This window comes from Sciurus carolinensis, chromosome 14, assembly GCF_902686445.1.
Source record: "Sciurus carolinensis chromosome 14, mSciCar1.2, whole genome shotgun sequence".
In the NCBI taxonomy this organism is placed as follows: Eukaryota; Metazoa; Chordata; class Mammalia; order Rodentia; family Sciuridae; genus Sciurus; species Sciurus carolinensis.
Genome location: NC_062226.1, coordinates 84408890 through 84425299, shown reverse-complemented (window position 1 = coordinate 84425299; position 16410 = coordinate 84408890). Strand labels below are relative to the sequence as shown.

General features: G+C 33.9%; 1 protein-coding gene across 6 annotated transcripts in view; it reads left to right on the top strand.

Annotated features, from left to right (window-relative positions):
- The window catches only part of Kif27 (kinesin family member 27), an 81567-nt gene that overhangs the window by 23388 nt on the left and 41769 nt on the right, over nucleotides 1-16410 (top strand). For 5 of the 6 annotated variants that reach the window (XM_047525704.1, XM_047525699.1, XM_047525701.1 and 2 more), the window contains 4 exons: nucleotides 1270-1413; nucleotides 10756-10962; nucleotides 14181-14350; nucleotides 14817-14920. In XM_047525704.1, coding sequence (XP_047381660.1) covers nucleotides 1270-1413; nucleotides 10756-10962; nucleotides 14181-14350; nucleotides 14817-14920 — 625 coding nt within the window. The remainder of the gene's footprint in view (nucleotides 1-1269; nucleotides 1414-10755; nucleotides 10963-14180; nucleotides 14351-14816; nucleotides 14921-16410) is intronic. The other variant, XM_047525703.1, reaches the window with a different exon arrangement.

Genomic DNA, 16410 nt, shown 5'->3' with positions numbered 1-16410 from the left:
GTGTGTGTGTGCCTCAAAAAGGAAAGGTTTAGGCGAGTGACTGACTCCCACTGGAGTCAGGAGACTGAGGCAGGAGGATCATGAGTTTAAAGCTAGTCTCAGCGACTCAGTGAGGCCCTAAGCAACTCAGAAATACCCTGTCTTTAAATAAAAAAAAAATATTTAAAAAAGGGCTGGGGATGTGACTCAGTGGTTAAGCACCCCTGGGTTCAATCTCTTGTACAAAAAAAGAAAAAAAAAGAAAAGAAATAGGTCCCTGGGATTTAATCTCGGGTTTGGATACACTGTATCATCTTGGAAAGAGGTTTAATCTCTCTGAACCTTAGTTTTTTAATGTAAAGGAATCATGTCTACTCATTGAAATTTTTAAAATACCAAGTCAGGGGAGCTGGCTATGGTGGTACACACCTGTAATCCCAATGACTTGGGAGGTTGAGGCAGGAGGATAGTAAATTTGAGTCCAGCTTGAGCAACTTAGTAAGACCGTAAGCAATTTAGTGAGACCCTGTCTTAAAAAATAAAAAGGACTGGGGATGTAGCTCAGTGGTAAAGTGCACTTGGGTTCGATTCACAGTAATGCCCCTCAAATATATATAATGTTTTATATTTATATTTTTTATATATATAAAATATGCACACGGACACATTTAGAGTCAGTATCTGGCATGAAGTAGGCTCTTGTCAAATAATTTTCTGTTTAACTTAGATTATTTAATAATTATTATTTGCATATTCCAAGTTTACTTAAAAATAGACTAGTTTCATCAGAAACAAAGTACTAAAACTGTTTATCCATTTTTTTCAGGCTTTAAAATATATCTCTTCATAGTGAAAGAATAAAAATCTGCAAATATACTTTATTTAAATGCCCAAATGCATTCTTATACTCGTTAGGTCAGTTTCGAAAACTAAGAGCTCTTTGATTTTTTAACAACCCACATTAAAATCTCATGGTAATTCTAGCAAACTTGTAAAATGTACTCTATAACCTAGTTCATTAAACTAGATAACTAGTTTCATATGCAGGAAATTAAAGTTAAGAAAGTCTTCCTGTCTTCATGGTAGTTAATTACTTTTATAGCAATGATACATCCCTCAAGTGTTTCTGCCTTTCTTAGAAAGAAACCAGAAAAAAGTCAAAATGAAAAGAATAAGAATTTGAGAGACATTGTCAAGCTGTCATTAAATCATGATTTTTGTGATATATTATATAGGTTATCCTGAGTATTTTCTGTGATGAATATCACATGTGCCTTCTTTCCCTCCCAGTGTGCTCTAGCTGCCGATGAAGTAGTATTTAATCAGAAGGAACTGGAGGTGAAGGAACTAAAGGATCAAGTGCAAATGATGGTACAGGAAAACAAAGGACATGTTGTTTCTTTGAAAGAAGCGCAAAAAGTGAATAGGTTACAGGTAGGGTTTTTAAATATATCTAACTCAGTAGCTGTAATACATAACTAGCAGCATGTTAAATATAAGTGGGTCCATTTCCAAAAGGATATTTCAGTTGAGTTCTGAACTGAAAGAATTATAGGTTTCTCGAAACCTCAATTTGCTTTAAGGGGAAAATATTTTAATTGTTAGCCTGACTTCTATTTCACAAATATAAAGACAATATTCAAGAATCAAATTATATTATGATTATCTTATCTCCATATTTCTCCTTCAGTAGTTTTCCAACGTACTAGACAACATAGTATTAAGAGTTGGAAGGTAGGACTGGGGATGTTACTCAGTGGTAAAGTGCTTGCCTGAAATGTGCAAGTCTCTGAATTCAATCCTCAGTACCACCAAACAAAATAAAACAAAGAGATCTGGAAGATAAACGTATAACTTAAACTTTTTAATTTCTTAGATTATCCTTTTATACCCATGAATGATTTGTTCTTTTTTGTTAGTACTGGGTAATTAACCCAGGAGTACTCTACTTAAGAAGCCACATCCTAGCTCCTTTTTTTTTTTTAATTTTGAGACAGGGTCTTCCTAAGTTGCCAAGGTTATCCTCAAACCTGGGATCTTCCTGCCTTGGCCAGGCATGAACCACAAAGATCAGCAGTGATTTGGTTAAATCTTCCATATTCTGTATCTTAGCATTTCTATAATAATAGGATAGATATGTATGCAGTTTGATACTGAGTATGAACCTTGGCAGTTACTAACTCCCTCACCATCCCCACACAGTTAATGTCATTTAAAGTCTTTAGTTTCCTATTAGTAAAATAAAGTGTGGTAATAAATAATTAGATCCAATACAAATTAGATTTTGATTTAACATTATTTTATTTTTTTAACCCTTCTAATTGTGTAATTATCTTTTTAATCAACATGTTTGCATGTATTTATTGTACAGAGTGTGATAATTCATGCATGTAGTGTGTGATGATTAAATTAGGGTAATTAGCATTTTCATTTTATACTTTTGTTATTTCTAGCATTTGGAACTTTTGAACCCCTTTCCTCTAGTTCTTTATAAAACATATACTAAATTATCATAGACTTCATAGAACATATACTAGATTGTTGTATACATATACTAGAATATTGTAAACTATAGTTACCCTACTGTACTGTATAACATTAGAATTATTTTCTTCAGGGGCTGGGGAGATAGCTCAGTCGGTAGAGTGCTTGCCTTGCATGCACAAGGCCCTGGGTTCCATCCGCAGCACCGCCAGAAAAAAAAATAATTATTTTTTTCTTGATACTGGTTATACCTAGGGGTGCTCTGCCACTGAGTCACATCCCAACCCTTCTTTTTTTTAAATTTTGAAACTGAATATTGCTAAGTTGCTGAAGCTGGCTTCAGACTTGCCGTCCTCCTGCCTCAGCCTCCCAAGGATTACGGGCATGTGCCACTGCCATGCTTAGAACGTTTAAAAAAATTGGCACACAGTAACTGCATACACTTTATCAAGTGAGGAAAGTTGGTATATTTATCACCTTAGATATACATAATTTCTTTGTGTTTGGAACATTCTAAATCCTATATACTACACATTTTGAAATACTCATTTAACCATTAGCCATATTTATCATACTGTGCTGTAGAACATTAAAAGTTATTCTTCCTGTCCAGTTTGCACCCTTGTGCACATTAATCCTCTATCCAGTTTGTCTTCCCCAAATCTTCCCCAGGCTCTGGTGGCAACTGTTCTATTCTCTACTTCTTTGAGATCAATATTTTAGCTTCCACATGCAGTGTATGTCTTTCCGTACCTGAATTATTTCACTAAACATACAGCTCTCCAGTTCCATCCATGTTGCTGCAAATGATAAAATTTCATTCTTTTTTTATGTCCAAATAATATTTCATTGTGCATATATACCACATTTTCTTTATCCATTTATCTATTGATGGATACTTAGGTTAATTGAATATCTTGGCTGTTGTGAATAGTGCTGCAGTAAACATGACAGTGCAGATGAGTCTTTGACATACTAATTTCAGTTCTTTTGGATACATACCCAGTAGTGAGATTGCTGGATCATTTGGTAATTCTATTTCTAGTTTTTTTTTTCTTTTTGAGGAATCTCCATATTGTTTTCCATAGTAACTGTACTAATTTATGTTCTTACTGACAGTATATGAAAATTACCCTTTCTCTGCATCCTCCCCAGCATTTGTTTATTTTGCTGTGTTCATCTTTTTGATAATAGCTGTTCTGAGAAGATGATACTTCATTATGGTTTTGGTTTGCATTTCCCTAATAATTAGTCTGGCTGAACATTTTTTCATGTTGGCCATTTTGTATATATTCTTCTGAGAAATGGCTATTCATTTCATTTGTCCATTTAAAAATCCATCATTTAAGTTCTTTATAAATTCCAAAATCTAATATCTTATTGGATGAATAATTTGCAAATATTTTCTCCTATTGTGTAGGTTGTCTCTTCACTCTGTTGATTGATTCCTTTGTTGTATAGAAACATTTTAGTTTGTTGTAATCTCATTTGTAAGTTTTGCTTTTCCTTGAAATTTTTCTAGTAGTTTCAGATCTGAAGTCTTTGATCCATTTTTCAGTTGATTTTTTTATATGGTGAGAGAAAAAGGTCCAATCCCTGCTTATTTTGGGTTTCCATTTTCATCCCTTCACTTTCAGCCTATTTTTCTTTTCTTTTCTTTTTTTTTCTTGCTCACTTAATTTATTTTTTTATTTTTATTTTTTTATTGTAAACAAATGGGATGCATGTTGTTTCTCTGTACTTGGAGTAAAGGCATACCATTTGTGTAATCATAAATTTACATAGGGTAATGTTGTTTGATTCATTCTGTTATTTTTTCCCTTCCCCCCACCCCTTCCACCCCTCTTTTCCTTCTACACAGTCCTTCCTTCCTCCACAGCCTATTTTTCTTTATTGGTGAAGTAAGTTTCTTATGGACAGCAGATGGTTGGGTCTATGTTTTGTTGTTGAGGTTTTGCTTTTGTTTTTCATCTACTCAATCTTTATCTTTTAATTGGGGAATTTTATCTGTTTATATTAAAGGTTATTATTGATAGATTAAAAACATACTCCCATCATTCTGTTTATTTTTTTCCTGTTTGCTTTGTTTGTCTTTTATCCCATTTTTCCCATCCTGTTCATCTTTTTTGGTTGGTGGTTTTTATATTGATAGGGTTTGATTGTCTTTTTGGGTATCTGCAGTACTATTGAATTTTGTCATTTGAGGTGTGATGATGGATTTTTTTTGGGGGGGGTACCAGCGACTGAACATAGGGGCACTTAACCACTGAACCCCATCCCCAGCCCTTTTTTTATATATTATTTAGAGACAGGGTCTTACTGAGTTGTTTAGGGCCTTGCTGAGTTGCTAAGGCTGGCTTGGAACTCATGATCCTCCTGCCTTAGCCTCTTGAACTACTGCGATTGTAGGCGTGTGCATCCTTGCCTGGCTTTTACTGTGCTTTTAATCTGCATTTCCCCAATGACTAGTAAGGTTGAACATTTTTTCATACATTTTTGGCTACTGGATATCCTCTTTTGTGAAGTGTTAATTCAAGTCTTTTGCTTATTTTTCTATTGAATTGTCTGTCTTTTGAATTAATTTATAGAATTTTGGTGTATATTCTGAATATGATTTTGCACATATTATTTCTCTTTCTGTGACTTACATTTTGCTCTAAGTAGTGTCCTTTTTTTCTTCTTATTTTTTGGTACCAGGGATTGAACCAGGGGCACTTAACCTTTTGAACCACATCCCAAGGCCTTTATATTTTTTGAGACAGGGTCTCACTAAGTTGCTGAGCCTGGCCTTGAATTTTCAATCCTCCTGCCTCAGCCTCCTGAGCTGCTGGGACTACAGTACTGCCATGCCTGGCTCTTTTTTTTTTTTTTTTTTCCTTTCTTTTTCCCCTCTTGGTACTGGGGATTGACCACAGGGCCCTTTGCATGTTAAGCAAGCACTATACCACTGACCTACAACCTCAGACCTTTTGATTTTATTTTGAGACAAAGTCTTGCTGACTTTCTTTGGGGAGTCACCACATTGAGATTGCTCTTCCTGTCTCAGCCTCCCAGGTGGCTGGCATTATAGATGCCACTGCACCAGCTTTAGTGGTATCTTTTGATGAAAAGATTTTGTATTGTAATCAAATTCATTAGTCTTTTTCTAGAAGATTAATAATGTTTGTTTTTTATTTAACACACTTTTCCTTTGAGTATACTTTCTGTATTATCTTCCAGGAGTTTTATCATTTTGCCCTTTACATTGGCTTTACCTTCCTCCTAGAACTTATTTTTGGGGATAAGATAAAGGTCAGCTTTCATTTTTTTCTTTTCCTAAAGCTATCCACTGATTGAAGTTTCACCACTGTTCTCCCTTTTTTTTTTTCATTTTTTGGTACTGGTAATTGAACCCACAGGCACTTTACCACTGACCTACATCCCCACCCCTTTAATTCTGATGTTTTATCTATAAATCCTTATAGATTTTTATTTATAATTGTATAATTTTATCATCTGCAAATGTTGAATTTTACTTCTTGCTTTACAGTCTTTTAACCTTTTCTTTTCTCTTCTTACCTTTCTGTATTTGCTGGGATCTCCAGTATAGAGTTGAGTACAGGTAGTGAATGAATATAAGGATCTTGTATTGTTTTCAGTCATAGAGAAGAGACTTTCAACAGTCCACTGTGAAGTACCGTGTTTACTACAGGTGTTATTTATTCACCCTTTATCAAATAAGGAAAATATCTGTGAATTTTTGTTATGAATGGATATTGAATTTTATCAAATGATTTTTTGTGTGTGTGTATATGGTACTAGAGATTGAACCTAGGGGTGCTTTACTACTGAGCTATATCTCCAGCCCTTTTTTTATTTTTTATTTGGAGAGAGGATCTCACTAAGTTGCTTAGGTTCTCACTAAATTGCTGAGGCTGGCCTCAAACTAGCAACCCTCCTGCCCCAGCTTCCTGAGTTGCTGGAATTACACGTGTGCACCCCCATGACAAGCTCAAATGATTTTTAATCATACAGCATTTCTCATTTATTCTGCTAATGTGGTGAATGACATTGGTTGTCCTAATTTTAAACCAGTATATTCCTGGAATAACCCCCTTCTTTCGTTGTGAAATACTATTGTGTCGAGGGTCCCAAGACACTTCCTCAGGTTGGATAATGCACTAGGAGGACTAGTAGTTGTAGACATTAGTTGTCTTGTGGTTAAGATTTTATTACTGTGAAAGGATTGGTGTCTTGATGAAATCAAAAGCAATCAGCAAATGGAAAAAGTACATGGAGCAAAGTCTAGGGGAAACCAAGTGCAGGCTTCCGAGAGTTGTGGAATCACATGGATATGAATTGTGACAACATGTGAAATATCTCTCAGGGAAAATAAGTAGAGACTTTGCCTTTAGTTTTTCTTGAGGGCTAGTTATAAAGGTACCCTCTACCTAGAACAGACGACTAGAAGGAAAGCAGGTATTCAGTATAAAACACAATTACTTGTATAGTTTGAGCATAATGAACCACTTTTATCAGTTAGGAACCCTCCCTAAATCTAAGTTCTCAGACACCTGACAACCTTGTAGTTGATCTTTGAAAGGATAGCAGTCAAGTTTACTATGTCAACTCTTTTCTGCACTATTGTGCTATATTTGGTGTACTAATATGTTTTTTAGGATTTTATTGTCTATTTTCTTATGTGAGATTGGCCTATATTTTCTTCTCATAATATTTTTGTTAGTATAGTAAAAAGTTATTTGGCCTTATAATATAGGTTATGCAGTATTCCCTCTTTTTCTATACTTCGAAGGAGGATATGTGAAAAATTGGTCTTATGTCTTCCTTAAATGGTTAAATTGACATCTAAAGTTTTTTCAGACTAGAATTTTTCATTGTGGGAATGTTTTTTGTTTTTATTTTTTGGATACTGGGGATTGAACCCAGAGACACTTTACTGAGCTATATCCCCAGACCTTTTTTGTTTTTAGTTTGAGACAGAATTTTTGTAAGTTGCTTTTTAAAAAATTTTATTAGAATCTTCAGGCTGAGGATGTACTATATAGTGTTAGAGCTCTTGTCTCCCATGCATTAGGCTCTAGGTTTGATCCCTAGCACCACAAAAAAATTATTCATATTTTTACTGTTGTATATTTGTTCATCATTTCATTATTTTCTGCCCATAATTTAATTTTTTCTACTACTTCACAGGGAGGGAGGTTGCTGCATTTCTAACTTATTTAAATGGATAATTAGTTCATTGATCTTTAACTTTTCATAATATATGCACTAAAAGTTATGTATGCCTGTATTTATTTGTTTATTTATTTACTTAATTTTGGTATCAGGGATTGAACCCAGGGGCACTTAACCACTGAGCCATGTCCCAGCCCTTTTTCTTTTTTGAGATAGGGTCTTACTAAGTTGCTGAGTATTTTAGTCAGCACTTTTTTTTTTTGCTGCTGTGACTAAAAGACCTGACAAGAACAATTTTAAAGGAGGAAAAATTTATTTGCAGGCTTATAGTTTCAGAGGTCCCAGTCCACAGATAGCTAGATCCATTCCTTGAGGCTCAAGGTGAAGTAGAACATCATGGTGGAGGAGTGTAGTGGAGGAAAGTGGCTCACTTGATGATCAGGAAGCATAGAGAGAGAGACTCTACTTGCCAGACACAAAATATATACCGCAAAGGCAACCCCCGCCCAATGACCCACCTCCTCTAGCCACACCTTACCTATCTTTAGTTATCACTTAGTTAATACCAACAGGGGATTCACTGATTGGGCCAAGTCTCTCTTTACCCAATCATTTCTCCTCTTAACCTTCTTGCATTGTCTCATACATGAACTTTTGGAGGATACCTCACATCCAAATGATAACACTGAGGCTGGCTTTGAACTTGTAATCCTCCTGCCTCAGTCTCCTGAGCCGTTAGGATTACAGGTGTGCACCATCACACCAACCTTATATATGTCTTCCTAAGCTTACTTTTTTAAAATAATTTTTTAGATGTTGGTAGACCTTTATTTTTATTCATTTATTTATATGAAGTGCTGAGAATCGAACCCAGTGCCTCACACATGCTAGGGAAGCACTCTACCACTAAGCCACAACCCCAGTCCCCTAAGCTTATTTTTAACTGAATTCTATATTCAGCTCAAAATATTTCTTAATTTTTATTTTGACTTTTTTCTTTGACCTATGAATTATAACAATTATTTTATTTCCCTATGAGGAATTTTGTATTTTATATTATTAACTTTTAGCTTAATTACCTTGCAGTCAGATCACATACCATGCCTGATTTCAATACTTTGAATATATTGAAACTTGCTTTCTGGCTAAGCATGAGACCAAATTTTGTTGTTGTTATAGTTGCAATTGGAAAGAACATTTGTTCTTCAATAATTGGGTACAGTTAATTCTGTTATTCTTAAGTGTATTTTTATTCACTTTTGTCATTTTTTGTTATGTCTTTAGAGAGTGATGTTTAAATCTCCCACTATGATTTTGGATTTTCTTAAGTCTTCATTTAGTACTGATAATTTTTGCTTATATGTGTCAAAACTGTGTTATTATGTACATATAAATTCAAGGAATTGTTATTTTACCCTGGTGAATTGAACTTTTGGTAATTTCATTACCTCTTTTTGATGCTTCTAATGGTTTTTATAGTAAAGTCTCTTTTGTTATTACTGTAACTGTACCAGCTTTTTTTGGTTGATTAAAAATCTTATTTTTAATTTTTGTCTATTTTAGTTTGTATTTATTATAAGCAGCATATGGTTAATTTTAGTCTGAAGTCTTTATCTTTTAATTGGATTATTTAGTTCATTTAGCATAATTATTTTTTGGCTAATATCAGCCATTGTACTTTTCATTTATCCTTCCTGCTCTATGTTCCTTTTTTCTCCTTTCTTACTTACTTTTGGATCAGTTGGTTATTTTAAAATTTTTTGTTGTTTTGTCCATTAACTTATAAGTTGTACTTTTATGCTATTTCTTAGTGGTTATTCTAGAATATATTGTTCATTCTTGACTTAAATTCTAATATTAATTAGTACTTTGCCCTTTTCCCAGGCAACGTAAGGATTCCACTTAATACTTCTAACTTATATACTGTTTTTTTTTTGTTTTTGTTTTTTTTTTAAATCTTGTGGTACTGGGGATTGAACCCAGGACCTTATGCATGCTAGGTGAGTGCTCACCACTGAGCTATATCCCCAGCCCTCAACTTACATACCATGGCATTATATATTTCAATTATAATTTTCAATAAGATTGCATTTTTATTTTCCTGTATTAACACAATGAAATTTTAGGTTTTTTCTTTCTCCCTATTAAACATTGTAGTGTAATGTGAAATACTGAGATGAACAATTTTTGTTTACATAATTTTATCTTTGTAAAACAAAGATAGAGCTTTCTAGATTAGAAACACTTCAAAAATTTTCTATAGAGGATACATAAAAACTAACCACCTCCCATGATGCACAATTCGTTCTGGCTTTGATTTTTCAAGTTCTCTTCCTTCCTGGATTGTCAGCTGGCTTTCTTCTGTTTCCTTGTGCTTCTGGTTTTCTTTTATTTTTTTCTTATTTTTAGTTGCAGATGGTCACAATACCTTTATTTTATTTATTTATTTATTTAAAAAAAATTTTTTTAGTTGTTGATGGACCTTTATTTAATTTATTTATTTATATGTGGTACTGAAAATCGAACCCAGTGCCTCACACATGCCAGGCAAGCGCGCTACCACTAAGCCACACCCCCAGCCCCTATTTATTTATTTTTATGTGATGGTGAGGATCGACCCCAATGCCTCACACATGCTAGGCAAGCATTCTACCATTGAGCTACAACCCCAGCCCCTGGTTTTCTTTTTTGCTGAGGAAAAGCTTCCACTTCTCTGCTCTTTCTCCTTTGCTGACATCTTTGCTGTCTCTAATTTTTTGTCTACTTTTCAACTTTTCTTGTTGCTTCTTGGATTTTATTCCCAAAGTCCATACTTTTATAAAGATAGCTAATAAAATTACTCCAATGACAGTGACAAAATAACCAATCACAGTTGATAGGGCATTGTCTTTGAGTATTGACTTTTTTGGCTGCTTAGTGCTTACTATTCAAAAGATTTTTACCTCTTAGAATAGTACTAATTGCATATGAGCACCAGAAAGATAACCTTTGGATAAATGAAGTTTGTGCTGTTAAGTTTAGTTGTGATTTTGGTCAATAAAAAATTGATTTTTAATCATAATTTACACATATACTGAAGTTCTTTATTTTTCAAATTCTCATCTCTCTTCCACAAAGAATGAAAAAATAATAGAACAACAGCTTCTTGTAGATCAACTAAGTGAAGAACTAACAAAACTTAACCTGTCAATGACTTCTTCATCTAAAGAAAGTTGTGGAGATGGGCCTGATGCCAGGATCCCTGAAAAGAGACCATATACTGTACCATTTGACACACGTTTGGGGCATTATATTTATATTCCATCAAGACCAGATTCCAGGAAGGTAAAGTCTTATTTCTTATTTTGAGATTAAAAAAATTATTTGTAGTATATCATGATGGGTATTTCTACAGTTTTGCAGTTTTTTTCTGTTTGGTTTCATGGACTTTTATGTGTACCCTTTCTCTTAAACATGAGTATGAATACAACTTGTGTAGTCTTGATGTTTGATAAACCTGAGTGAGCATCTGTAAGGATGGGATAACGTGGTGGGGATCCATAGAGGGTTTACATGAGATGCTGACTCCGAAGTACCTACAATGCCTAGTACACTGTATCCTCAGCATATCCATGGTGCCCCAGGCCCAAATGTCAAAGAAAAGTGCTATCTTTGCCTGTATGCTTTTCAATTTTAAGTGCTTGGATTTTAAATTTTAACTATTCTTATTATTAATTTCAGTTGACATTGTCTTTATGGTTGAATATGACAAATTTTCATAGACTAAGAAGAAAGATAAATTCTTTGTAGGCTTCAAATTTCTTATCTATTAATTTGCTTAATAATTTTCATCTTCTATATTTAAAAAGCCCTCTTCTTTTAATTATTGGTTAGTAATTTGAAAATTTTTCTTTTTCTATCCATTTTTTTTTATTTCTTATAAATGACAACTGAGATTTGTTTGTTTGTTGTTGTTGTTGTCTCTCTTTCTGGGGAGTTAGGGCTACATGGGCTCTGCCAGAAGGGTTAAATCATTTTCTTCTTCTTTTTGTGGTACTACTGGGGATTGAACCCAGGGCTTCATTAAGTGCTTCTTTTGTTTTTATTATCATTATTTTTTTTACCACTAGTTGTTTGATTAGATCTGAAATAGACATGACTGAAGTAAAAACTTCCATGGTCATTGCTTCAAATAAGCAAATTTTTAGTCTGTTTTTAAAATTTTCCTTCTACCCTCAAAGAATCATCCATCAAAAGAAGGGAAAAAAATGAAGGAGATATAAAGGCCGTACAATTAGCAGTTTGGGGTATTCTCTTGCTCTTATTATGTGTTCAGAAACCCTGGCCACCTCTCTTGCTTGTACTAGTCACTGCAGCAGCCTTGAGAAGTCAGGCGATGGCCAGGTTCACATGTTCAAGCCCTATTATTCCTATGTCTAAAAGTGAGGGGATGGTTTCACTTTGAATACCAAATGAGCTAAATTGAGCCAAATAGGACATCTAAAATACCATTTCATTTTCTCCTGGAGTTCTTCTCCTTGGCAGATGTATAGCTAATATTTTACATCTCAAATATTTTTTGTCCTGCAGTCTGCCTCTGATATTTTCTTGAAGTAATTATAATATGGCAAGTGAAATATTTCCTCAGTTTAAAATACTTTCAGGGGGAAAATGACTTAATCAATTTAAAATCAATTATATAAAGAATTTGAATTTTATTTCTTATATGCTTATTTATACATTTTGAAGGGGAAAAGTGAAAAGATCTTCTTTTATAAAAGTATTTTACTTGTCATAAAAGTCATAACTAGCTTTTCTCATTTAACAACATATTATGAACATTTGATAGTCATTAAATATTCTCCCACAAGATCATGATTTAAAAATTTTTAAATTTTTTTTGCAGTACTGGGGTGGAGTTCAAGACCTCAAACATAGGATAGCATTCTGCCACTAAACACAAAACCAAATCTTGATTTAAACTTAAATTTAAATAAGCATATCTTATTTGGTCTTCATCATTAAGCTTGGCTGTTTGGTTTTCTTTGCAAAAAGAAAAGTTAGAAGCAAATTACAATCCCAGAAAACTAAGTTTGACTCTGAACAAAAGGTTTGATTTGCTCTTGAAATAACACCCAGACCCTGACAAGGAAAACCTTGATGCCTGTCAGTTACAGAGCAGATCAACCTGCTGGGCACATTATACTTGTTAGATAAATATTTTTGAGTTGGTTCTCTCTGTAAGAAATTTCTCTCCCTCATACCATTTTCCCCAAAAATTGAGAGGCCACCTGGAAAACTTTACCCCTTATCCATCATGCTGTTGATGTGATAGATGGTGCCATTAAGTGACCAACAGTGGGGTCACAAAAATCAGATGTAAGAGGATCTTTAGTAACAGACTTTTTGAGGAAGGGATATGTGAGGGACCTACTTTCAAGTGATCAAACCTTGAACCACCATGCAATATGCATATTCTACTATATGTTATAATTTTAACAGTTTAATATAATGACTTACATTAGTAAATTGAGTGCTCATCTGAAATTTTAGTATTTTTCTGAGAAGTCACCCTAATGTTTGGTTACAGAAGTGATAAAATGAAAATACTTGGTAATAGAACAAAAGTATAAAAACAATTTCTAATTCATCGTTGTTTTCAAGGGTCATTTTTTTAAAGCTCTTGAAGTACATTTCTGATAGAAACACTTTATAATATAGAAAATCCCTAGACTAGCCCATAAAAATTTTTATATATTACATATCAAACATATCACTTAAAGTATTAATTAAGCTATATCTTAACCATCATATGTCAAGTATAAGTAAATGCATTCTGATTTCCAAATTGGTAATGTTTTGTCCTGGCAGAGGGAGTCGCAGTAGTTCCAGATTTATTCCTATGTTGGGATTTGGATTGGAGGGGAATGTAGAAATTTAGCAATAATCTCACAATTCTCTAAATAATTCTCTGAACTGGGAAGATTGAGGGGTGAGCTATTTGTTGGGAAGCACCTGTACTATGTTGAATTGGGATATTTTCCATCTATTCCTTTGGTTTTATTTTATTTCTGTTTGGGTACAAGGTATTGAATTCAAGGGCGCTCAATCACTGAGCCACATCCCCAGCCCTTTTTTATTTTTTATTTTGAGACAGGGTCTCACTAGGTTGCATACAGCCTTGCTAAGTTGCAGTGGCTGCCTCGGAACCTGCATTCCTCCTGCCTCAGCCTCCCAAGCCTCTGGGATTACAGGCATGCATGCATCACCATGCCTGGCTGGTTTATTTTTGAATGCTATTTTCTATGAAGCTATCATTGAAAGAAAAGAGCTTTCTAGAAGAGAAGGAGCTGTGTGGATTCTGAAGGAAATTTGTGTCCATGAGGCACAACAGTATTATGAAATTAATTTTTACCCTTTTTTAGGGAAGTGTATTTTCACTGATTGTTTATTTTGTAAGAGTACCTATCTAATAACCTCTTTAAAAACATTTTGAATAATAGGATAAAATAAACATTTTAAAAAATTATTTTTTATTGTTGGGTGGGGGAATCACTTGCAAGGTCTATACAAGCTCTCCTACATATTCTCTGGATCAAGTATTTGCTGGATTTCGAACACGAAGTGAGATGCTGTTGGGTCACATAGAAGAACAAGATGAAGTTCTCCACAGCCAATTTTCTGATAACAGTGATGATGAAGAATCAGAAGGTCAAGAGAAGTGTAGAACTAGGTATGTTAAATATAGGCTCATTTAATAAACATTATTATAATTACATGATGTAATAAACATAGACTTTTTTAAATTAAAGGGTGTTTTTCCCACTTAATAAAAGAGCAGATAGTTTTTTGCTAAGTATACTTTCATCTAATATGTTGTGAAAACAGTGTTTGAACAAAACACATCTTCGAATTGAAATATAATTTTGCTTCCAGAGCTTTGGTTAGATTCTAATTTTCAGGAGGAATGTTTTGAATTTTTTAATTCTGCTGCCAGAGTATCAGCAAACATGGTGGACTTCCCATTGGATCCAGTTTGGGGACATCTTTTCATTTTGAAGAATATTAATAAAGTCCTGTTTGTTTTATATAATTAATTTTTTAACATTAATGTTACTTTTTGGAGAAATTAATTTTAGGACAGATTATAAAACACAAGTTACCTTGATCTCAATTTATTTATTTATTTAATTTTTAAGGTGTAGAAGTCACTCATGGATTAAAAAGCCAGGCTCTGTTTGTTCTCTTGTCGACTTGAATGATACTCAGGATGAAGCACAAAAGTCAAGTCTGGAAAGTAAAGGTACACAGACTTTCTCAAATATTTTAAAACTAAGGGTTGTAAGAGACAGAGTTTTTTTTAGTCAATAATTTAAGAAGTATCTACGAATTCTCAAAACTGGAACTTGATAGGAAAGATTTCCTGGTTGATAGACCTTCCCTTAATATTCTCTTTTCTGCCTATATTTTTCATAATATTTGTTCCTTAAAAAAAGGTTTCCACCAGGCACAGTGGCATATGCCTATAATCCCAGTGACTCCAGAAGTTGAGGTAGGAGGATCATAAATTCAAAGCCAGCCTCAGCAAAAAGGGAGACACTAAGTATCTCAGTGAGACCCTGTCTGTAAATAAAATACAAAATAGGGCTGGGGATGTGGCTCAGTGGCCAAGTGCTCCTGAATTCAACCACCGCCACCCCCAAAAAAAATAAGTTTTCCTATCCATCTGTCTAGAGATACAGGCTCTTTCAGAATAGAGATTTTTATAGACTTGAATTGATAAGGCTTTGTACCCTTGGTTACTTTATAGTACACTGTAAGTAAATCTTCCAGGTGTCTACTCAGCATTGACACTTACACCTACAATTAGTGATTTATGTGGTCTTAGAGCCCAACTAGTCTACTGTGTGATTATAATGTTTTAGAACAAAATTGATGAGTATTTTTACGTATTACATAACAGCATCAAAAACATTTATCTTGAAGCCAGGTACATCTGTAATCCCAGCTACTGGGTTGACTGAAGCAGGAGGATTGCAAGTTTGAGACCAACCTCAGCAGACCCTGTCTCAAGGGCTGGGAATATAACTCAGTAGTAGAGCACCCCTAGGTTCCATCCCTTGTACTGAAAAAAAAAAAATTACATTGCAAAAACTATATAGTATAATAGAATAATTTAACTCATCTCTGTTTGCTGACAAATGGTCAATACACAAAAAGTAAGGTTATAGGGAATATAAAAAACATGATAAGTGCTGTAGTATGAAAATAGAAAAGATAACTTTTTAAGAACCTATGTAGTAACATTTACCAAAAATTGATTATAATTAAAACTAATCTCAGAATGTAGAAATAGTAAAGATAAGTATCATTTGAGTTATTGTCCTTGAGCCATTTGTTACTTGTCTGCAATCAGGAAAGAAACTTATCCCTGAATATAAATAAATACATTAGTTCATTCATTGAGAAAGCCTTGCTTTGAAAGAAAAAAAAAAAAGTAAACCAAAGTAAAACAGGTGCTTAATGACATAGTTGCTTTACATTCTGGTGAAGGACATTGACAAACATTGCTGGACCATACTCTCAGAAGCAGGATATTCAGTGCATTCTCTGATAACAATTAAACTAGCAGTTAATAGAAAAAAAATTCACCCTTCTCCCCACCTGGAGATTTTATACCTAACTCAGATAATTCATGTTAAAGGCATGACTAACTGTCCAAATCTATGGGATATAACTAAAGGATATATGAATATGTATGTATTTTAATTTAAAATATTATAAGGAAATGAA